At 54.4% G+C, this 24,608-nt stretch overlaps 1 protein-coding gene across 1 annotated transcript in view; it reads right to left on the bottom strand.

The window, feature by feature from the left end:
* Positions 1 to 278: 278 nt before the first annotated feature.
* Positions 279 to 24,608, bottom strand: part of LOC144740941 (uncharacterized) — a 50,439-nt gene continuing 26,109 nt past the window's right edge. Inside the window, exons 9-16 of the mRNA XM_078623626.1 lie at positions 24,469 to 24,594; positions 24,045 to 24,176; positions 22,531 to 22,574; positions 19,051 to 19,318; positions 15,745 to 17,077; positions 12,306 to 12,398; positions 5,807 to 5,928; positions 279 to 1,069 (exon numbers count right to left, since the gene is read on the bottom strand). Coding sequence (XP_078479752.1) covers positions 416 to 1,069; positions 5,807 to 5,928; positions 12,306 to 12,398; positions 15,745 to 17,077; positions 19,051 to 19,318; positions 22,531 to 22,574; positions 24,045 to 24,176; positions 24,469 to 24,594 — 2,772 coding nt within the window. The 3' untranslated portion in view covers positions 279 to 415. The remainder of the gene's footprint in view (positions 1,070 to 5,806; positions 5,929 to 12,305; positions 12,399 to 15,744; positions 17,078 to 19,050; positions 19,319 to 22,530; positions 22,575 to 24,044; positions 24,177 to 24,468; positions 24,595 to 24,608) is intronic.

The following is a 24,608-nucleotide window of genomic DNA, read 5'->3' on the forward strand; positions in this document are numbered from 1 at the left end:
GGTGGTGTTGGTGATGTTGGTGATGTTGGTGGTGGTGGTGTTGGTGGTGGTGACGTTGGTGGTGGTGTTGGTGGTGGCGGTGGTGTTGGTGGTGGTGGTGTTGGTGGTGTTGGTGGCGGTGGTGTTGGTGGTGATGTTGTTGGTGGTGGTGTTGGCGGTGATGTTGGCGGTGATGTTGGTGGTGGTGTTGGTGGCGGTGGTGATGTTGGTGGTGGTGTTGGTGGCGGTGATGTTGGTGGTGGTGTTGGTGGTGATGTTGGTGGTGGTGGAATGAGTACCTGGTGTAGCGGTGTGTAGTAAACATCGCCACTGGGGAGACAAAGGTGGTCGGGTGTGGTGGTGCTGGCCACCCACCCCCTCTCGTTCGTGTGCCGTTCTGGCCTTCAGAGGTGCTGCTCGCTAACAGCACTTGCCCCTACAGTCTGTTAAGGCTATATGGGGGATCTTTATCTTTGTCGGTGTTGGTGGTGTTGGTGGTGGTGTTGGTGGTGGCGGTGTTGGCGGTGGCGGTGGTGTCGGTTGTGTTGGTGGTGGCGGTGTTGGTGGTGGCGGTGTTGGTGGTGGCGGTGTTGGTGGTGGTGGCGGTGTTGGTGGTGGCGGTGTTGGCGGTTGTGTTGGTGGTGGCGGTGTTGGTGGTGGCGGTGTTGGTGGTGGCGGTGGTGGTGTTGGTGGTGGTGGCGGTGTTGGTGGCGGTGTTGGTGGTGGCGGTGGTGGCGGTGTTGGCGGTGTTGGTGGCGGTGTTGGTGGTGGCGGTGGTGGTGTTGGTGGTGGTGGCGGTGTTGGTGGTGGCGGTGTTGGTGGTGGCGGTGTTGGTGTTGGTGGCGGTGTTGGTGGTGGCGGTGTTGGTGTTGGTGGCGGTGTTGATGGTGTTGATGGTGTTGGTGGTGTTGATGTTGTTGATGTTGTTGGTGGTGGCGGCGGTGTGAGGGGAGGGGCTAGGGGCCAGGCTGGGTCCCCCCTCCCTCCCCTCCCCCCCCTCCGTGTGCTGGGGGGGGCTGGGGGGGGGCGCCCTGCTCTGCTGCTGCTGCTGCTGCTGCTGCTGCTTCCTCTTCAGCTGTGTGCGGTACTTCTGTGGGGAGCAGGACATCACCATCATCGTCATCATCACCACCATCATCATCATCACCGTCATCATGATCATGGTGGTGATGAGTGATGGTGAGTGAGTGATGGTGAGTGACGGTACTTCTGTGGGGAGCAGGACATCACCATCATCGTCATCATCACCACCATCATCATCATCATCACCGTCACTGTCATCATCACCATCATCATCATCATCGTCACGGTGATCATGGTGGTGGTGAGTGATGGTGAGTGAGTGATGGTGAGTGACGGTACTTCTGTGGGGAGCAGGACATCACCATCATCGTCATCATCACCACCACCACCATCATTACCACCGTCATCACCACCATCATCATCATTACCACCACCACCGTCATTACCACCATCATCACCATCATCGTCATCATCACCACCACCACCACCATTACCACCGTCATCATCACCACCACCACCACCATCATTACCACCATCATCACCATCATCGTCATCATCACCACCACCACCGTCATTACCACCATCACCATCATCATCACCACCATCATCATCATCGTCACGGTGATCATGGTGGTGGTGAGTGATGGTGAGTGACGGTACTTCTGTGGGGAGCAGGACATCACCATCATCGTCATCATCACCACCACCACGATCATTACCACCATCATCACCACCATCATCATCATTACCATCATCATCACCATCTCCACCATCACCGTCATCATCACCACCACCACCATCATTACCACCATCATCACCACCACCATCATCACCATCTCCACCATCACCGTCATCATCACCACCATCATCATCGTCACGGTGATCATGGTGGTGGTGATTGAGTGGTGGTGAGTGAGTGATGGTGAGTGAGTGATGGTGAGTGAGTGATGGTGAGTGACGGTACTTCTGTGGTGAGCAGGACATCAACACCATCGTCACTACCATCATCGTCACCACCATCATTACCACCATCACCACCATCACCGTCATCATCACCACCATCATCGTCACGGTGATCATGGTGGTGGTGAGTGGTGGTGAGTGATGGTGAGTGAGTGATGGTGAGTGATGGCGAGTGAGTGATGGTGAGTGAGTGATGGTGAGTGAGTGATGGTGAGTGAGTGATGGTGAGTGAGTGATGGTGAGTGATGGTGAGTGAGTGATGGTGAGTGATGGTGAGTGAGTGATGATGAGTGAGTGATGGTGAGTGAGTGTATGAGTGAGTGTGTGAGTGAGTGAGTGTGTGAGTGTGTGAGTGTGTGAGTGAGTGTGTGAGTGTATGAGTGAGTGGATGAGTGAGTGAGTGTGTGAGTGTGTGTGTGAGTGTGTGAGTGAGTGAGTGTATGAGTGAGTGTGTGAGTGAGTGAATGAGTGTATGAGTGTGTGAGTGAGTGTGTGAGTGAGTGTATGAGTGAGTGTATAAGTGAGTGTGTGACTGAGTGTGTGAGTGAGTGAGTGACTGAGCGAGTGAGTGACTGAGTGAGTGAGTGAGTGTATGTGTGACTGAGTGACTGAGTGTGTGTGAGTGTGTGACTGAGTGAGTGATTGAGTGTATGAGTGACTGTGTGAGTGACTGAGTGAGTGACTGTATGAGTGAGTGAGTGTGTGACTGAGTGCATGAGTGAGTGTATGAGTGAGCGTGTGTATGTGTGAGTGACTGAGCGAGTGAGTGAGTGACTGAGCGAGTGAGTGAGTGAGTGCATGAGTGAGTGTATGAGTGACTGTGTGAGTGAGTGACTGAGTGAGTGACTGTATGAGTGAGCGAGTGAGTGAGTGACTGTATGAGTGAGTGAGTGTATGAGTGAGTGAGCGTGTATGTGAGTGAGTGTGTGAGTGTGTGAGTGTGTGATTGAGTGAGTGTATGAGTGAGTGAGTGTGTGACTGAGTGCATGAGTGAGTGTATGAGTGAGCGTGTGAGTGAGTGAGTGAGTGAGTGAGTGAGTGAGTGAATGAGTGAGTGTGTGATTGTGTGATTGAGTGAGTGTGTGATTGTGTGAGTGTGTGATTGTGTGATTGAGTGAGTGAGTGTGTGATTAAGTGAGTGTGTGATTGTGTGATTGAGTGAGTGAGTGTGTGATTGTGTGATAGTGTGATTGAGTGAGTGAGTGACTGAGTGTGTGAGTGAGTGTATGAGTGTGTGAGTGAGTGTGTGACTGAGTGAGCGAGTGAGTGAATGAGTGTATGAGTGTGTGAGTGAGTGTGTGAGTGAGTGTGTGAGTGAGGGTGTGAGTGTGTGACTGAGTGAGTGAGTGTATGTGTGACTGAGTGACTGAGTGTGAGTGAGTGTGTGAGTGTGTGTGTGAGTGAGTGAGTGTATGAGTGAGTGTGTGAGTGAGTGAATGAGTGTATGAGTGTGTGAGTGAGTGTGTGAGTGTGTGAGTGAGTGTATGAGTGAGTGTATGAGTGACTGTGTGAGTGATTGTATGAGTGAGTGTATGAGTGAGTGAGTGTATGAGTGAGTGTGTGATTGTGTGATTGAGTGAGTGTGTGATTGTGTGATTGAGTGAGTGAGTGTGTGATTGTGTGATTGAGTGAGTGAGTGTGTGATTGTGTGATTGAGTGAGTGAGTGACTGAGTGTGTGAGTGAGTGTGTGATTGTGTGACTGAGTGACTGAGTGAGTGAGTGTGTGATTGAGTGACTGAGTGAGTGACTGAGTGAGTGACTGTATGAGTGACCGTGTGACTGAGCGAGTGAGTGAGTGACTGTATGAGTGAGTGAGTGACTGTATGAGTGAGTGAGCGTGTGAGTGAGTGACTGACTGAGTGAGTGAGTGACTGTATGAGTGAGTGACTGACTGAGTGAGTGACTGAGTGAGTGACTGAGTGAGTGACTGTATGAGTGAGTGAGTGACTGAGTAAATGAGTGACTGTATGAGTGAGTGAGTGACTGACTGAGTGAGTGAGTGACTGACTGTGTGAGTGACTGACTGAGTGAGTGAGTGACTGATTGAGTGACTGACTGTATGAGTGACTGACTGAGTGAGTGTATGAGTGAGTGAGTGACTGTATGAGTGTATGAGTGAGTGTATGACTGAGTGACTGACTGTGTGAGTGAGTGAGTGAGTGACTGACTGTGTGAGTGAGTGACTGAGTGAGTGACTGTATGAGTGTATGAGTGAGTGTATGACTGAGTGAGTGACTGACTGTGTGAGTGAGTGACTGAGTGAGTGAGTGACTGAGTGAGTGACTGTATGAGTGAGTGAGTGAGTGACTGAGTGAGTGAGTGACTGACTGAGTGAGTGAGTGACTGTATGAGTGAGTGACTGACTGAGTGAGTGAGTGAGTGACTGACTGTGTGAGTGAGTGAGTGACTGAGTGAGTGACTGACTGTATGAGTGACTGACTGAGTGAGTGTATGAGTGAGTGAGTGACTGACTGTGTGAGTGAGTGACTGAGTGAGTGACTGTATGAGTGTATGAGTGAGTGTATGACTGAGTGAGTGACTGACTGTGTGAGTGAGTGAGTGACTGACTGTGTGAGTGAGTGAATGAGTGAGTGACTGTATGAGTGTATGAGTGAGTGTATGACTGAGTTAGTGACTGACTGAGTGAGTGAGTGACTGAGTGAGTGACTGTATGAGTGAGTGAGTGACTGACTAAGTGAGTGAGTGACTGACTGTGTGAGTGAGTGAGTGAGTGACTGACTGAGTGAGTGACTGAGTGAGTGAGTGACTGAGTGAGTGAGTGACTGAATGAGTGACTGACTGAGTGAGTGAGTGACTGAGTGAGTGACTGTATGAGTGAGTGAGTGACTGAGTGAGTGAGTGAGTGACTGAGTGAGTGACTGAGTGAGTGACTGACTGTATGAGTGAGTGAGTGACTGACTGAGTGAGTGAGTGACTGACTGTGTGAGTGAGTGACTGACTGACTGAGTGACTGAGTGTATGAGTGAGTGAGTGACTGACTGTGTGAGTGAGTGACTGAGAGAGTGACTGTATGAGTGAGTGAGTGAGTGACTGACTGTGTGAGTGAGTGACTGACTGAGTGAGTGACTGAGTGAGTGACTGACTGTATGAGTGACTGACTGAGTGAGTGAGTGACTGAGTGAGTGACTGACTGTGTGAGTGAGTGACTGAGTGAGTGACTGTATGAGTGAGTGAGTGACTGACTGTGTGAGTGAGTGACTGAGTGAGTGACTGAGCGAGTGAGTGAGTGAGTGACTGAGTGTATGAGTGAGTGAGTGACTGAGTGATTGACTGTATGAGTGAGTGACTGTGTGAGTGAGTGAGTGACTGAGTGAGTGACTGTGTGAGTGAGTGAGTGTGTGACTGAGTGAGTGAGTGAGTGTATGTGTGACTGAGTGACTGAGTGTATGAGTGAGTGACTGAGTGTGTGACTGAGTGTATGAGTGAGTGTGTGAGTGAGTGTGTGAGTGTATGAGTGTGTGTGTGTGTGATTGAGTGACTGAGTGTATGAGTGAGTGTATGAGTGACTGAGTGAGTGAGTGACTGAGTGAGTGACTGTATGAGTGACCGTGTGACTGAGTGAGTGAGTGAGTGAGTGACTGAGTGTATGAGTGAGTGAGTGACTGTGTGAGTGACTGTATGAGTGAGTGTATGAGTGACCGTGTGACTGAGCGAGTGAGTGAGTGAGTGACTGAGTGAGTGACTGAGTGACTGAGTGACTGAGTGAGTGACTGAGTGAGTGAGTGACTGTGTGACTGAGTGAGTGAGTGACTGTGTGAGTGACTGTGTGAGTGAGTGACTGAGTGACTGAGTGAGTGAGTGAGTGACTGAGGCCTGCACCTCGACGTTGCGGTAGTGAAGGGAGCTGCTGCAGTGAACTTTCATGGCGACGTCCACGCGGTTGTAGAAGAGGCAGCAGAGCTGGCAGTAGAAGCCGGTCTTGGGGACCAAGAACTCTATCCCTGTGAGATGGGGGGGTCACAGTGTTAGAGATGGGGGTCAAGGTGCTAGAGATGGGGGTCAAGGTGCTAGAGATGGGGGTCACAGTGTTAGAGACGGGGGTCACGGTGTTAGGGATGGGGGTCACAGTGTTAGAGACGGGGGTCACGGTGCTAGAGATGGGGGTCACGGTGCTAGAGACGGGGGTCACAGTGCTAGAGATGGGGGTCACAGAGCTAGAGATGGGGGTCACAGTGTTAGAGATGGGGGGGTCACGGTGCTAGAGATGGGGGTCACAGTGCTAGAGATGGGGGTCACAGTGCTAGAGATGGGGGTCACAGTGCTAGAGATGGGGGTCACAGCGCTAGAGATGGGGGTCACGGTGCTAGAGATGGGGGTCAAGGTGCTAGAGATGGGGGTCACAGTGTTAGAGATGGGGGTCACAGCGCTAGAGATGGGGGTCAAGGTGCTAGAGATGGGGGTCACAGTGCTAGAGATGGGGGTCACGGTGTTAGGGATGGGGGTCACAGTGTTAGAGACGGGGGTCACGGTGTTAGAGATGGGGGTCACAGTGTTAGAGATGGGGGTCACAGTGTTAGAGACGGGGGTCACAGTGTTAGAGATGGGGGTCACAGTGGTAGAGATGGGGGTCACAGTGCTAGAGATGGGGGTCACAGTGTTAGAGATGGGGGTCACAGTGTTAGAGATGGGGGTCACAGTGTTAGAGACGGGGGTCACAGTGTTAGAGACGGGGGTCACAGTGTTAGAGATGGGGGTCACAGTGTTAGAGATGGGGGTCACAGTGTTAGAGACGGGGGTCACGGTGTTAGGGATGGGGGTCACAGTGCTAGAGATGGGGGTCACAGTGTTAGAGACGGGGGTCACAGTGTTAGAGATGGGGGTCACGGTGCTAGAGATGGGGGTCACAGTGCTAGAGATGGGGGTCACGGTGCTAGAGATGGGGGTCACAGTGTTAGAGATGGGGGTCACGGTGCTAGAGATGGGGGTCACAGTGCTAGAGATGGGGGTCACGGTGCTAGAGATGGGGGTCACGGTGCTAGAGATGGGGGTCACGGTGTTAGGGATGGGGGTCACAGTGTTAGAGACGGGGGTCACGGTGCTAGAGATGGGGGTCACAGTGCTAGAGATGGGGGTCACGGCGCTAGAGATGGGGGTCACAGTGCTAGAGATGGGGGTCACAGAGCTAGAGATGGGGGTCACAGTGTTAGAGATGGGGGTCACGGCGCTAGAGATGGGGGGGGTCACAGAGCTAGAGATGGGGGTCAAGGCGCTAGAGATGGGGGTCACAGTGCTAGAGATAGGGGTCACAGAGCTAGAGATGGGGGTCAAGGCGCTAGAGATGGGGGTCACAGTGTTAGAGATAGGGGTCACAGTGCTAGAGACGGGGGTCACAGTGTTAGAGATGGGGGTCACGGTGCTAGAGATGGGGGTCACAGTGCTAGAGATGGGGGTCACGGTGCTAGAGATGGGGGTCACAGTGTTAGAGATGGGGGTCACGGTGCTAGAGATGGGGGTCACAGTGCTAGAGATGGGGGTCACGGTGCTAGAGATGGGGGTCACGGTGCTAGAGATGGGGGTCACGGTGTTAGGGATGGGGGTCACAGTGTTAGAGACGGGGGTCACGGTGCTAGAGATGGGGGTCACAGTGCTAGAGATGGGGGTCACGGCGCTAGAGATGGGGGTCACAGTGCTAGAGATGGGGGTCACAGAGCTAGAGATGGGGGTCACAGTGTTAGAGATGGGGGTCACGGCGCTAGAGATGGGGGGGGTCACAGAGCTAGAGATGGGGGTCAAGGCGCTAGAGATGGGGGTCACAGTGCTAGAGATAGGGGTCACAGAGCTAGAGATGGGGGTCAAGGCGCTAGAGATGGGGGTCACAGTGTTAGAGATAGGGGTCACAGTGCTAGAGATGGGGGTCACAGTGCTAGAGATGGGGGTCAAGGCGCTAGAGATGGGGGTCACAGTGGTAGAGATGGGGGTCACAGTGCTAGAGATGGGGGTCACAGTGTTAGAGATGGGGGTCACGGCGTTAGAGATGGGGGTCACGGCGCTAGAGACGGGGGTCACAGTGTTAGAGACGAGGGTCACGGTGCTAGAGATGGGGGTCACGGTGCTAGAGATGGGGGTCACGGTGCTAGAGATGGGGGTCACGGTGCTAGAGATGGGGGTCACAGTGCTAGAGATGGGGGTCACGGCGCTAGAGATGGGGGTCACAGTGCTAGAGATGGGGGTCACAGAGCTAGAGATGGGGGTCACAGTGTTAGAGATGGGGGTCACGGCGCTAGAGATGGGGGGGGTCACAGAGCTAGAGATGGGGGTCAAGGCGCTAGAGATGGGGGTCACAGTGCTAGAGATAGGGGTCACAGAGCTAGAGATGGGGGTCAAGGCGCTAGAGATGGGGGTCACAGTGTTAGAGATAGGGGTCACAGTGCTAGAGATGGGGGTCACAGTGTTAGAGACGGGGGTCACAGTGTTAGAGATGGGGGTCACGGTGCTAGAGATGGGGGTCACAGTGCTAGAGATGGGGGTCACGGTGCTAGAGATGGGGGTCACAGTGTTAGAGATGGGGGTCACGGTGCTAGAGATGGGGGTCACAGTGCTAGAGATGGGGGTCATGGTGCTAGAGATGGGGGTCACGGTGCTAGAGATGGGGGTCACGGTGTTAGGGATGGGGGTCACAGTGTTAGAGACGGGGGTCACGGTGCTAGAGATGGGGGTCACAGTGCTAGAAATGGGGGTCACGGCGCTAGAGATGGGGGTCACAGTGCTAGAGATGGGGGTCACAGAGCTAGAGATGGGGGTCACAGTGTTAGAGATGGGGGTCACGGCGCTAGAGATGGGGGGGGTCACAGAGCTAGAGATGGGGGTCAAGGCGCTAGAGATGGGGGTCACAGTGCTAGAGATAGGGGTCACAGAGCTAGAGATGGGGGTCAAGGCGCTAGAGATGGGGGTCACAGTGTTAGAGATAGGGGTCACAGTGCTAGAGATGGGGGTCACAGTGCTAGAGATGGGGGTCAAGGCGCTAGAGATGGGGGTCACAGTGGTAGAGATGGGGGTCACAGTGCTAGAGATGGGGGTCACAGTGTTAGAGATGGGGGTCACGGCGTTAGAGATGGGGGTCACGGCGCTAGAGATGGGGGTCACAGTGTTAGAGACGAGGGTCACGGTGCTAGAGATGGGGGTCACGGTGCTAGAGATGGGGGTCACGGTGCTAGAGATGGGGGTCACGGTGCTAGAGATGGGGGTCACAGTGCTAGAGATGGGGGTCACGGTGCTAGAGATGGGGGTCACAGCGCTAGAGACGGGGGTCACAGTGTTAGAGATGGGGGTCACAGTGCTAGAGATGGGGGTCACAGCGCTAGAGACGGGGGTCACAGCGCTAGAGATGGGGGTCACAGCACTAGAGACGCGGGTCACAGTGGTAGAGATGGGGGTCACAGCGCTAGAGATGGGGGTCACAGCGCTAGAGATGGGGGTCACAGTGCTAGAGATGGGGGTCACAGCGCTAGAGAGGGGGGTCACAGTGCTAGAGATGGGGGTCACAGTGCTAGAGATGGGGGTCACAGCGCTAGAGATGGGGGTCACAGCGCTAGAGATGGGGGTCACAGCGCTAGAGATGGGGGTCACAGGGCTAGAGATGGGGGTCACAGCGCTAGAGATGGGGGTCACAGCGCTAGAGATGGGGGTCACAGAGCTAGAGATGGGGGTCACAGCGCTAGAGATGGGGGTCACAGAGCTAGAGATGAGGGTCACAGTGCTAGAGATGAGGGTCACAGTGCTAGAGATGGGGGTCACAGCGCTAGAGATGAGGGTCACAGCGCTAGAGATGGGGGTCACAGTGCTAGAGATGAGGGTCACAGTGCTAGAGATGAGGGTCACAGTGCTAGAGATGGGGGTCACAGTGCTAGAGATGGGGGTCACAGTGCTAGAGAGGGGGGTCACAGCGCTAGAGATGGGGGTCACAGTGCTAGAGATGGGGGTCACAGTGCTAGAGATGGGGGTCACAGCGCTAGAGAGGGGGGTTACAGTGCTAGAGATGGGGGTCACAGTGCTAGAGATGGGGGTCACAGCGCTAGAGAGGGGGGTTACAGTGCTAGAGATGGGGGTCACAGTGCTAGAGATGGGGGCAGTGGCGGCTCCTGCAAAATCTCTCAGGGGGGGCAAATGTCTGGATGATTGATAAGGATAAGGTCCACCTATGCAATGAATAAATTAACAGCTTAAGCATGTAAAGGCAACTTCACTTCTTTAATATTAATGAAAAATAAAGTGACTCTTACAATATACATCTTGTTTGTTTCTATACTCACTATTAAAACAAACCACTCAAGTTTCTTTTATTAAAGATTCCACTAGGTGGCGACAAATTATATTGTTGGATGAAACGTGCTTACGTATGATGACGTAAGCACGTATGATGACGTAAGCACGTTAGGGCGAGCCCTCCCGGAAGCCATAGAGAATGCATTGCAGCGCCCCCCGTTCGAAAAAAAACATCTTTGAATGTAAGTCTATGGGGCCACTCGGGGCGATTCTCAGCCGGAGTGAAATCGCCCAAAAAGAGGCGGTACTCCACAGAACGTGACATGACGCTGATTGGACTCTATCCAGAGGCTGACAGTGACGGCTAGCGTGACTCTGTGGTTGAATGACATTGGTGGTGCGTCGCCCAATCGCCCTAATGAAGAAACCGCCCCTGGATGGGGGTCAAAGCGCTAGAGATGGGGGTCACAGTGCTAGAGATGGGGGTCACAGTGCTAGAGATGGGGGTCACAGTGCTAGAGATGGGGGTCACAGCGCTAGAGATGGGGGTCACAGCGCTAGAGAGGGGGGTCACAGCGCTAGAGATGAGGGTCACAGCGCTAGAGACGGGGGTCACAGCGCTAGAGATGAGGGTCACAGCGCTAGAGAGGGGGGTCACAGCGCTAGAGATGGGGGTCACAGCGCTAGAGATGGGGGTCACAGTGCTAGAGAGGGGGGTCACAGCGCTAGAGATGAGGGTCACAGCGCTAGAGACGGGGGTCACAGCGCTAGAGATGGGGGTCACAGCGCTAGAGAGGGGGGTCACAGTGCTAGAGATGGGGGTCACAGCGCTAGAGAGGGGGGTCACAGTGGTAGAGATGGGGGTCACAGTGCTAGAGATGGGGGTCACAGTGCTAGAGATGGGGGTCACAGTGCTAGAGATGGGGGTCACAGCGCTAGAGATGGGGGTCACAGCGCTAGAGAGGGGGGTCACAGCGCTAGAGATGAGGGTCACAGCGCTAGAGACGGGGGTCACAGCGCTAGAGATGAGGGTCACAGCGCTAGAGAGGGGGGTCACAGCGCTAGAGATGGGGGTCACAGCGCTAGAGATGGGGGTCACAGTGCTAGAGAGGGGGGTCACAGCGCTAGAGATGGGGGTCACAGTGCTAGAGATGGGGGTCACAGCGCTAGAGATGGGGGTCACAGCGCTAGAGATGGGGGTCACAGTGCTAGAGATGGGGGTCACAGCGCTAGAGATGGGGGTCACAGTGCTAGAGATGGGGGTCACAGCGCTAGAGAGGGGGGTCACAGCGCTAGAGATGAGGGTCACAGCGCTAGAGACGGGGGTCACAGCGCTAGAGATGGGGGTCACAGCGCTAGAGAGGGGGGTCACAGTGCTAGAGATGGGGGTCACAGCGCTAGAGAGGGGGGTCACAGTGCTAGAGATGGGGGTCACAGTGCTAGAGATGGGGGGTCACAGCGCTAGAGAGGGGGGTCACAGTGCTAGAGATGGGGGTCACAGCGCTAGAGAGGGGGGTCACAGCGCTAGAGATGAGGGTCACAGCGCTAGAGACGGGGGTCACAGCGCTAGAGATGGGGGTCACAGCGCTAGAGAGGGGGGTCACAGCGCTAGAGATGGGGGTCACAGCGCTAGAGATGGGGGTCACAGTGCTAGAGACGGGGGTCACGGCGCTAGAGAGGGGGGTCACAGTGCTAGAGATGGGGGTCACAACGCTAAAGATGGGGGTCACAGCGCTAGAGATGGGGGTCACAGCGCTAGAGAGGGGGGTCACAGCGCTAGAGATGGGGGTCACAGTGCTAGAGAGGGGGGTCACAGTGCTAGAGATGGGGGTCACAGCGCTAGAGATGGGGGTCACAGCGCTAGAGAGGGGGGTCACAGCGCTAGAGATGAGGGTCACAGCGCTAGAGACGGGGGTCACAGCGCTAGAGATGGGGGTCACAGCGCTAGAGAGGGGGGTCACAGCGCTAGAGATGGGGGTCACAGCGCTAGAGATGGGGGTCACAGTGCTAGAGACGGGGGTCACGGTGCTAGAGATGGGGGTCACAGTGCTAGAGATGGGGGTGGGGGTCACAGCGCTAGAGATGGGGGGGTCACAGCTGAGCCAGTGCTGCTCACCGATTGGTTCTCCCATCGATGGCTGTGAGGCTCCAGCCGTCTGCAGAATCTTGGCTTTCTTTGACGCTGGTTCGTCCTCTGGGTCCGTACGTTCTACACCACAACCATCACCACCATCACCACCATCACCACAACCATCACCATCATCACCACCATCACCACCATCACCACAACCATCACCATCATCACCACCATCACCACCATCACCACCATCACCACCATCACCACCATCACCACCACCATCACCACAACCATCACCACCATCACCACAACCATCACCACCATCACCACAACCATCACCACAACCATCACCACCATCATCACCACCATCACCACAACCATCACCACCATCACCACCATCACCACCATCACCACCATCACCACCATCACCACGATAACCACCAACATCGCCATGATCACCACGATCACCACCACCATCACCACCATCACCACCACCATGAAATACCACGATGACCACAACCACCATCACCACCATCACCAACACCACCATTAGCATGATCAATACCACCACCACCACACAAACATCACCACCACCATAGACTCAGCACTGCACCATAGACTCAGCACTGCCCATAGACTCAACACTGCACCATAGACTCACACTGCACCATAGACTAACACTGCACCATAGACTCAACACTGCACCATAGACTCAGCACTGCCCATAGACTCAGCACTGCCCATAGACTCAGCACTGCACCATAGACTCAACACTGCCCATAGACTCAGCACTGCCCATAGACTCAACACTGCACCATAGACTCAGCACTGCCCATAGACTCAGCACTGCACCATAGACTCAACACTGCACCATAGACTCAACACTGCACCATAGACTCAACACTACCCATAGACTCATCACTACCCATAGACTCAACACTGCACCACAGACTCAACACTGCACCATAGACTCAACACTGTACCATAGACTCAACACTGCACCATAGACTCAACACTGCACCATAGACTCACCACTGCTCATAGACTCAACACTGCCCACAGACTCAACACTGCACCATAGACTCAACACTGCACCACAGACTCAACACTGCCCACAGACTCAACACTGCACCATAGACTCAACACTGCACCATAGACTCAACACTGCACCATAGACTCAATACTGCACCACAGACTCAACACTGCACCATAGACTCAACACTGCCCATAGACTCAACACTACCCATAGACTCAACACTGCACCATAGACTCAACACTGCACCATAGACTCAACACTGCCCACAGACTCAACACTGCACCACAGACTCAACACTGCACCATAGACTCAACACTACCCAAAAACTCAACACTGCCCATAGACTCAACACTGCACCATAGACTCAACACTGCACCACAGACTCAACACTGCACCATAGACTCAACACTGCCCAAAGACTCAACACTGCCCATAGACTCAACACTGCCCATAGACTCAACACTGCCCATAGACTCAACACTCTCCATAGACTCAGCACTGCACCATAGACTCAACACTGCACCATAGACTCAACACTGCACCATAGACTCAACACTGCACCACAGACTCAACACTGCCCATACCACAACACTGCCCATAGACTCAACACTGCCCATAGACTCAGCACTGCACCATAGACTCAATACTGAACCATAGACTCAATACTGAACCATAGACTCAACACTGCACCATAGACTCAGTACTGCACCATAGACTCAACACTGCCCATAGACTCAACACTGCACCATAGACTCAACACTGCACCATAGACTCAACACTGCACCATAGACTCAACACTGCACCACAGACTCAACACTGCACCATAGACTCAACACTGCCCATAGACTCAACACTGCACCATAGACTCAACACTGCACCACAGACTCAACACTGCACCATAGACTCAACACTGCCCATAGACTCAACACTACACCATAGACTCAACACTGCCCATACTCAACACTGCACCATAGACTCAACACTGCACCATAGACTCAACACTGCACCATAGACTCAACACTGCACCATAGACTCAACACTACACCATAGACTCAACACTGCCCATACTCAACACTGCACCATAGACTCAACACTGCACCATAGACTCAACACTGCACCATAGACTCAACACTGCACCATAGACTCAACACTGCCCATAGACTCAACACTGCACCATAGACTCAACACTGCCCATACTCAACACTGCACCATAGACTCAACACTGCACCATAGACTCAACACTGCCCATAGACTCAACACTGCACCATAGACTCAACACTGCCCATAGACTCAACACTGCCCATAGACTCAACACTGCACCATAGACTCAACACTGACCATAGACTCAACACTGCACCATAGACTCAACACTGCCCATAGACTCAACACTACCCATAGACTCATCACTACCCATAGACTCAACACTGCACCACAGACTCAACACTGCACCATAGACTCAACACTGCCCATAGACTCAATACTGAACCATAGACTCAACACTGCACCATAGACTCAGTACTGCACCATAGACTCAACACTGCCCATAGACTCAACACTGTACCATAGACTCAACACTGCACCATAGACTCAACACTGCACCATAGACTCAACACTGCCCATAGACTCAACACTGCACCATAGACTCAACACTGCCCATAGACTCAACACTGCACCATAGACTCAACACTACCCATAGACTCAACACTACCCATAGACTCAACACTGCCCAAAGACTCAACACTGCCCATACTCAACACTGCACCAGACTCAACACTGCCCATAGACTCAACACTGCACCATAGACTCAACACTACCCATAGACTCAACACTGCACCATAGACTCAGCACTGCCCATAGACTCAACACTGCCCAAAGACTCAACACTGCACCATAGACTCAACACTGCACCATAGACTAAACACTGCACCATAGACTCAACACTGCCCATAGACTCAACACTGCCCATAGACTCAACACTGCCCATAGACTCAACACTGCCCATAGACTCAACACTGCACCATAGACTCAACACTGCCCATAGACTCAACACTGCACCATAGACTCAACACTACCCATAGACTCAACACTACCCATAGACTCAACACTGCCCAAAGACTCAACACTGCCCATACTCAACACTGCACCAGACTCAACACTGCCCATAGACTCAACACTGCACCATAGACTCAACACTACCCATAGACTCAACACTGCACCATAGACTCAGCACTGCCCATAGACTCAACACTGCCCAAAGACTCAACACTGCACCATAGACTCAACACTGCACCATAGACTAAACACTGCACCATAGACTCAACACTGCCCATAGACTCAACACTGCCCATAGACTCAACACTGCCCATAGACTCAACACTGCCCATAGACTCAACACTGCCCATAGACTCAACACTGCCCCCCCCCACCGCCTCCCCCCCTCACCCAGGGCATCTCCTGCTTGTCGCTGGGTCTCCGTGGTGACCTCCACCCCGCGTGACGACGTCGCCACCTCCGCCACAGGAGCCGCCCCCTTCACCTTGCCTCCCATTGGCTGCTGCCCGTCAGCTGACGGTGTCTCTGCTGCCGCCACCCCATGTGACACTGATTTCTCTGATGCCGCCACCCCATGTGACACTGATTTCTCTGATGCCGCCACCCCATCTGACACTGATTTCTCTGATGCCGCCACCCCATGTGACACTGATTTCTCTGATGCCGCCACCCCATCTGACACTGATTTCTCTGATGCCGCCACCCCATGTGACACTGATTTCTCTGATGCCGCCACCCCATGTGACACTGATTTCTCTGATGCCGCCACCCCATGTGACACTGATTTCTCTGATGCCGCCACCCCATGTGACACTGATTCCTCTGATGCCGCCACCCCATGTGACACTGATTCCACAGTTGCCGCCACCCCATGTGACACTGATTTCTCTGATGCCGCCACCCCATGTGACACTGATTTCTCTGATGCCGCCACCCCATGTGACACTGATTCCACAGTTGCCGCCACCCCATGTGACACTGATTTCTCTGATGCCGCCACCCCATCTGACACAGATTTCTCTGGTGCCGCCACCCCATGTGACACTGATTTCTCTGGTGCCGCCACCCCATGTGACACGGATTTCTCTGCTGCCGCCACCCCATGTGACACGGATTTCTCTGCTGCCGCCTCCCCATGTGACACTGATTTCTCTGGTGCCGCCACCCCATGTGACACTGATTCTACAGCTGCCGCCACCCCATGTGACACTGATTTATCTGGTGCCGCCACCCCATGTGACACTGATTCCACAGTTGCCGCCACCCCATGTGACACTGACTCTACAGCTGCCGCCACCCCATGTGACACTGATTCCACAGTTGCCGCCACCCCATGTGACACTGACTCTACAGCTGCCGCCACCCCATGTGACACTGATTTATCTGGTGCCGCCACCCCATGTGACACTGATTTATCTGGTGCCGCCACCCCATGTGACACTGATTCTACAGTTGCCGCCACCCCATGTGACACTGATTTCTCTGCTGCCGCCACCCCATGTGACACTGATTCTTCAGTTGCCGCCACCCCATGTGACACTGATGTCTCTGCTGCCGCCCCCCTATCTGACACCACCGTCCCCATTGGTCCCTCGCCGTCAGGTGACTCCGCCGCGGACGCCGCCCCCTTGGTTGAGTGACAGTCGTCCTCGGTGACCTCGTCCACCGTGACCATCTCGTCCATGTCGAGCGGGAAGGCCTCCTCCGCGTCACTCACACTCGACTGGGGGAGGAGCCAGGGGGAGGTGGGGTGAGCCATTGGGGGAGGGAGGGGATATTCAGATGAGTTAACCACAGAGATCCAGGCGGTACAGGTCTAGCAGAGGTCGCAACCGGGTACCCGATACCCGTACCCTACCCGATATCCGGCTACCCGTACCCGGCCGGGTACGGGTACACGTTTGCGACCCTGGTGCGGCCGGGTACGGGTAGGCCGTGAGTCACTGGTGAGTCACCGTGATTGTCACTCATTTCCCAACGTCTTGTCTCTTCTCACAATTCAAGTTCCTAGAATCAACCCACCCGCGCCTGCAACATGGCTTCATCCCAGAGGTCGCAATCGGGTACCCGATACCCGTACCCTACCTGTACCCGGCCGGGTACGGCTAGGGTACGGGTAGGGTACGGGTACCCGTTTGCGACCCTGGTGCGGCCGGGTACGGGTAAGGAATCAAAACCCGTTTGCGACCTCTGCGGTATAGCTCCCGACAGAGGAGTGGCAGCCTCTCCTCCCGACACAAACACCAGAGCCAGTCCAGCAGACCTCCTGTATTCCAGGCGGTACCTGTCCAGCTCCCGACAGAGGAGTGGCAGCCTCCCCTCCGCAGCGGCCATGCACGCACAAAGACAAAGATCCCCCGTATAGCCTCTCAACAGACTTGTGGGGCAAGTGCTGTTTTTGAGCAGCACCTATGAAGGTTGACGCAGCACACGAGGTGGGTGGGTGGCCAGCGCCAGGCCCAAGTGCTCTCTTTGTCTCCCGATGTTTACACGGCGCACCAGTCACTCGTTTGAGTCCGAGTCGACCTAGGGGAGGCCCAGGACCGGTTCAGATAATCGTCACTGGTGTTGGCCGTGAGCGGGAATCGAACCCGTGTCGCCGGGTTCATAGCGCAGCGTAGCGCTAACCACTACACCCACCGCTCCCCACGCACGGACACACGCGCGGACACACATCCACAGACTCACACACACACTCTCACACACAGACTCACACACACTCTCACACACAGACACACACTCTCACACACAGACACACAGACACACACACGGACACACACATACACAGACACACACATACACAGACTCGCACACGCAGACACACACACAATCTCTAACACACACTGTGACACACACAGACTCATACACTCTCACACACACTGGTTTGTACTGCTGTGCCAGGCTGGGTACATGAGGAGGAGGTCACGGGACAGACCCTGCAGGTGCCATGGGTTGTACTGCTGTGCCAGGCTAGGTGCATGAGGAGGAGGTCACGGGACAGACCCTGCAGGTGCCATGGGTTGTACTGCTGTGCCAGGCTAGGTGCATGAGGAGGAGGTCACGGGACAGACCCTGCAGGTGCCATGGGTTGTACTGCTGTGCCAGGCTAGGTGCATGAGGAGGAGGTCACGGGACAGACCCTGCAGGTGCCATGGGTTGTACTGCTGTGCCAGGCTAGGTGCATGAGGAGGTGGTGACGGGACAGACCCTGTGCATCACCGCTCCCCACGCACGGACACACACACACGCGGACACACATGCACACACGCACGGACACACACACGCGGACAGACATGCACACACGCACGGACACACACACACGCGGACACACATGCACACACGCACGGACACACACACGCGGACAGACATGCACACACGCACGGACACACACACGCGCGGACACACATGCACGCACGGACACACACACGCGGACACACATGCACACACGCACGGACACACACACGCGGACAGACATGCACACACGCGTGGACAGACATGCACACACTCACGGACACACACACACGCGGACACACATGCACACACGCACGGACACACACACGCGGACAGACATGCACACACGCGCGGACAGACATGCACACACGCACGGACACACACACGCGGACACACATGCACACACGCACGGACACACACACGCGCGGACACACATGCACACACGCACGGACACACACGGGTAACCTTTTTTCTCGGTTCCTTCTCCGGCTCGGCTCCTGTCTCCTCCCCCTCCTCCTCCTCCACTTCCCTCTTTGCTCTCTTCGCAATGCCCGTCTCATCCTCGGAGTCTCCCTCGGTGCGAGCGCGGACCAGCGTCGAAGTGGGGCGCTTCGAGGCGGGGGAGGAGGGGGGCCGATCGGGAGAACCCTGCCTCCCAAACTCTGCGGGGGGAGAGGTCCCCTCGGCGGGCGCCTGTGCGGGGAGCTCCGTAGACGCCTTGAGGTCCTCGGTCCTAGGGGGGGTCAAGGGGGGAGGGGGGGACATGCACAGACCCAGTCTGTCGGAGTCTCTACTACGCCTTGAGTGTCTATCAGACCCTGAGTCTCTACTACACCCTGAGTCTCTACTAGACCCCGAGTCTCTACACCCTGAGTCTCTACTACACCCTGAGTCTCTACTAGACCCTGAGTCTCTACTACACCCTGAGTCTCGACTAGACCCTGAGTCTCTACTAGACCCTGAGTCTCTACTACACCCTGAGTCTCTACTACACCCTGAGTGTCGACTAGACCCTGAGTCTCTACTAGACCCTGAGTCTCTACTAGACCCTGAGTCTCGACTAGACCCTGAGTCTCTACTACACCCTGAGTCTCTACTACACCATGAGTCTCTATTAGACCCTGAGTCTCTACTAGACCCTGAGTCTCTACCAGACCCCGAGTCTCTACTAGACCCTGAGTCTCTACTAGACCCTGAGTCTCTACTACACCCTGAGTCTCTATTAGACCCTGAGTCTCTACTAGACCCCGAGTCTCTACTAGACCCTGAGTCTCTACTAGACCCCGAGTCTCTACTAGACCCTGAGTCTCTACTAGACCCTGAGTCTCTACTACACCCCGAGTCTCTACTACACCCTGAGTCTCTACTACACCCCGAGTCTCTACTACACCCCGAGTGTCTATCAGACCCTGAGTCTCTACTACACCCCGAGTCTCTACTAGACCCTGAGTCTCTACTACACCCCGAGTCTCTACTAGACCCTGAGTCTCTATTAGACCCTGAGTCTCTACTAGACCCTGAGTCTCTACTAGACCCTGAGTCTCTATTAGACCCTGAGTCTCTACTAGACCCTGAGTCTCTATTAGACCCTGAGTCCCTACTACACCCGAGTCTCTACTAGACCCCGAGTCTCTACTAGACCCCGAGTCTCTACACGCCGTGTCTCTACTAGACCCCGAGTCTCTACTACACCCTGAGTCTCTACTACACCCTGAGTCTCTACTACACCCTGAGTCTCTACTAGACCCTGAGTCTCTACTAGACCCTGAGTCTCTACTACACCCTGAGTCTCTACTAGACCCTGAGTCTCTACTAGACCCTGAGTCTCTACTAGACCCCGAGTCTCTACTACACCCTGAGTCTCTACTACACCCTGAGTCTCTACTACACCCTGAGTCTCTACTACACCCTGAGTCTCTACTAGACCCTGAGTCTCTACTAGACCCTGAGTCTCTACTACACCCTGAGTCTCTACTACACCCTGAGTCTCTATTAGACCCTGAGTCTCTACTAGACCCCGAGTCTCTACTAGACCCCGAGTCTCTACTAGACCCTGAGTCTCTACTAGACCCTGAGTCTCTACAGACCCTGAGTCTCTACTACACCCAGAGTCTCTACTAGACCCTGAGTCTCTACTAGACCCTGAGTCTCTACTACACCCTGAGTCTCTACTACACCCTGAGTCTCTACTACACCCTGAGTCTCTACTACACCCTGAGTCTCTACTACACCCTGAGTCTCTACTAGACCCTGAGTCTCTACTAGACCCCGAGTCTCTACTAGACCCTGAGTCTCTACTAGACCCTGAGTCTCTACTAGACCCTGAGTCTCTACAGACCCTGAGTCTCTACTACACCCAGAGTCTCTACTAGACCCTGAGTCTCTACTACACCCTGAGTCTCTACTACACCCTGAGTCTCTACTAGACCCTGAGTCTCTACTAGACCCTGAGTCTCTACTACACCCAGAGTCTCTACTAGACCCTGAGTCTCTACTAGACCCTGAGTCTCTACAGACCCTGAGTCTCTACTACACCCAGAGTCTCTACTAGACCCTGAGTCTCTACTAGACCCTGAGTCTCTACTACACCCTGGGTCTCTACTACCCCCAGAGTCTCTACTAGACCCTGAGTCTCTACTAGACCCTGAGTCTCTACTAGACCCTGAGTCTCTACTACACCCTGAGTCTCTACTAGACCCTGAGTCTCTACTAGACCCTGAGTCTCTACTACACCCTGAGTCTCTACTAGACCCTGAGTCTCTACTACACCCTGAGTCTCTACTACACCCTGAGTCTCTACACCCCGAGTCTCGCTCGCTCGCTCGCTCACTCACTCATCCGCTCACTCACCCACCCACCCTGAGTCTCTACCACACCCTGAGTCTCTACTAGACCCCGAGTCTCTACTAGACCCTGAGTCTCTACTAGACCCGAGTCTCTACACCCTGAGTCTCTACTAGACCCTGAGTCTCTACTAGACCCTGAGTCTCTACTAGACCCGAGTCTCTACTAGACCCGAGTCTCTACACCCTGAGTCTCTACTAGACCCTGAGTCTCTACTAGACCCTGAGTCTCTACTAGACCCGAGTCTCTACACCCTGAGTCTCTACTAGACCCTGAGTCTCTACTAGACCCTGAGTCTCTACTAGACCCGAGTCTCTACTACACCCTGGGTCTCTACTACACCCTGGGTCTCTACTAGACCCTGAGTCTCGACTAGACCCGAGTCTCTACACCCTGAGTCTCTACTAGACCCTGAGTCTCTACTAGACCCTGAGTCTCTACTAGACCCGAGTCTCTACTACACCCTGGGTCTCTACTAGACCCTGAGTCTCTACTAGACCCTGAGTCTCTACTAGACCCGAGTCTCTACACCCTGAGTCTCTACTAGACCCTGAGTCTCTACTAGACCCTGAGTCTCTACTAGACCCGAGTCTCTACTACACCCTGGGTCTCTACTAGACCCTGAGTCTCTACTAGACCCGAGTCTCTACACCCTGAGTCTCTACACCCTGAGTCTCTACTAGACCCTGAGTCTCTACTAGACCCGAGTCTCTACACCCTGAGTCTCTACTAGACCCTGAGTCTCTACTAGACCCTGAGTCTCTACTAGACCCGAGTCTCTACTACACCCTGAGTCTCTACTAGACCCTGAGTCTCTACTACACCCTGAGTCTCTACTAGACCCTGAGTCTCTACTAGACCCCGAGTCTCTGCTGCGTCTGCTCGAATGCACCAAGGGGCGCCTCCCTCTCTGCCGATGCCGAGCTTGTGGAGGCAAGAGGTCTTTCGGTAAAAGTCCAGAAGCTATAAAATAAATTAAATTCAATCACGAAGTTTCGGGCGCAACACAAGCGTCCGTCGTCATCTGAAACAACCGAAGAGTCAGGCTCCCCGCAGTGGCGAAGACTTCAAATCAAGATGCAGCGCCCAGCGTCTACGCACCTCTTCATCTCCTTCTGCACCACCTTCTCCAGTGTGCCGGTATTCTGTGCACGCACGAAGACAAAGATAGCCACAGCCACCACGTAGCGTTAACAGAGACGGTGTAGAGACTCGGGGTGTAGTAGAGACTCAGGGTGTAGACTCAGGGTGTAGAGACTCGGGGTGTAGAGACTCAGGGTGTAGAGACTCGGGGTGGGTGTGTGAGCGAGTGAGTGGATGAGTGAGTGAGCGAGCGAGACTCAAGGTGTAGAGACTCAGGGTGTAGTAGAGACTCGGGTGTAGAGACTCAGGGTAAGTGGGTGAGTGAGTGAGTGAGTGGATGAGTGGGTGAGTGAGTGAGCGAGACTCAAGGTGTAGAGACTCAGGGTGTAGTAGAGACTCGGGTGTAGAGACTCAGGGTAAGTGGGTGAGTGAGTGGATGAGTGGGTGAGTGAGTGAGCGAGACTCAAGGTGTAGAGACTCAGGGTGTAGTAGAGACTCGGGTGTAGAGACTCAGGGTAAGTGGGTGAGTGAGTGGATGAGTGAGTGAGTGAGCGAGCGAGCGAGACTCAGGGTGTAGTACAGACTCGGGGTGTAGTAGAGACTCAGGGTGGGTGGGTGAGTGAGTGGATGAGTGAGTGAGTGGATGAGTGAGTGAGTGGATGAGTGAGTGAGTGGATGAGTGAGTGAGTGGATGAGTGAGTGAGTGGATGAGTGAGTGAGTGGATGAGTGAGTGAGTGAGTGGATGAGTGAGTGAGTGGATGAGTGAGTGAGTGGATGAGTGAGTGAGTGGATGAGTGAGTGAGTGGATGAGTGAGTGAGTGGATGAGTGAGTGAGTGGATGAGTGAGTGAGTGAGTGGATGAGTGAGTGAGTGAGTGGATGAGTGAGTGAGTGGATGAGTGAGTGAGTGGATGAGTGAGTGAGTGGATGAGTGAGTGAGTGGATGAGTGAGTGAGTGAATGGATGAGTGAGTGAGTGGATGAGTGAGTGAGTGGATGAGTGAGTGGATGAGTGAGTGAGTGAGTGAGTGAATGAGTGAGTGGATGAGTGAATGGATGAGTGAGTGAGTGAGTGAATGAGTGAGTGGATGAGTGAATGGATGAGTGAGTGAGTGGATGAGTGAGTGAGTGGATGAGTGAGTGGATGAGTGAGTGAGTGAGTGAGTGAATGAGTGAGTGGATGAGTGAGTGAGTGAGTGAGTGAATGAGTGAGTGGATGAGTGAATGGATGAGTGAGTGAGTGAGTGAATGAGTGAGTGGATGAGTGAATGGATGAGTGAGTGAGTGGATGAGTGAGTGAGTGGATGAGTGAGTGGATGAGTGAGTGAGTGAGTGAGTGGATGAGTGAGTGGATGAGTGAATGGATGAGTGAATGGATGAGTGAATGGATGAGTGAGTGAGTGGATGAGTGAGTGAGTGATTGAGTGGATGAGTGAGTGAGCGAGCGAGACTCGTGGTGTAGAGACTCGGGGTGTAGAGACTCGTGGTGTAGAGGTGGGGGGGTTTGTTTTTGACCCCTTGCTTTGCAAGTACCTTGAGGACGATGGCCTGGTAGCGGTCAGAGACCTGCACGTCCACCTGGGCGCCGTGCAGCATCAGCGGCTCGGCAGCGTGGAAGCGCTGCATGGCCACCGCCGCCTCATGCTCCGAGAACTCGATGAGCGCCTTGGGTCGGTCGCAAGGGGGGGGGGGGGTGGTGGGTGAGGGGGGTGGTGGGGGGTGAGGGGGGGGGGTGAGGGGGGGGTGAGGGGGGGAGACGACTATGAGTGAATGGGGGGCGGCGGGGGGCACACGGGGAGGCGTGGAGCCGTGTGTGTGTGTCTGTGTGTCCGTGTGTGTGTGTGTCCGTGTGTCTGTGTGTCCGTGTGTCCGTGTGTCCGTGTGTGTGTCCGTGTGTCCGTGTGTCCGTGTGTCTGTGTCTGTCTGTGTCTGTGTGTCCGCGCGTTATCTCTGGCACCTGACGCCTCCTCCTGGTGACGACAAACTTGGTGACCTTGCCGAAGGGAAAGGCGAGATGCACCACGTCCATCGTCTCGTAGGATCCATCGCACGGCAGCTTGGACAGGCACACAACTCGAGAACGCTGCGGGGAGACAC

The sequence above is a fragment of the Lampetra planeri genome, unplaced genomic scaffold (genome assembly GCF_965212315.1).
Source record: "Lampetra planeri unplaced genomic scaffold, kcLamPlan1.2.h2 scaffold_353, whole genome shotgun sequence".
NCBI lineage: Eukaryota > Metazoa > Chordata > Hyperoartia > Petromyzontiformes > Petromyzontidae > Lampetra > Lampetra planeri.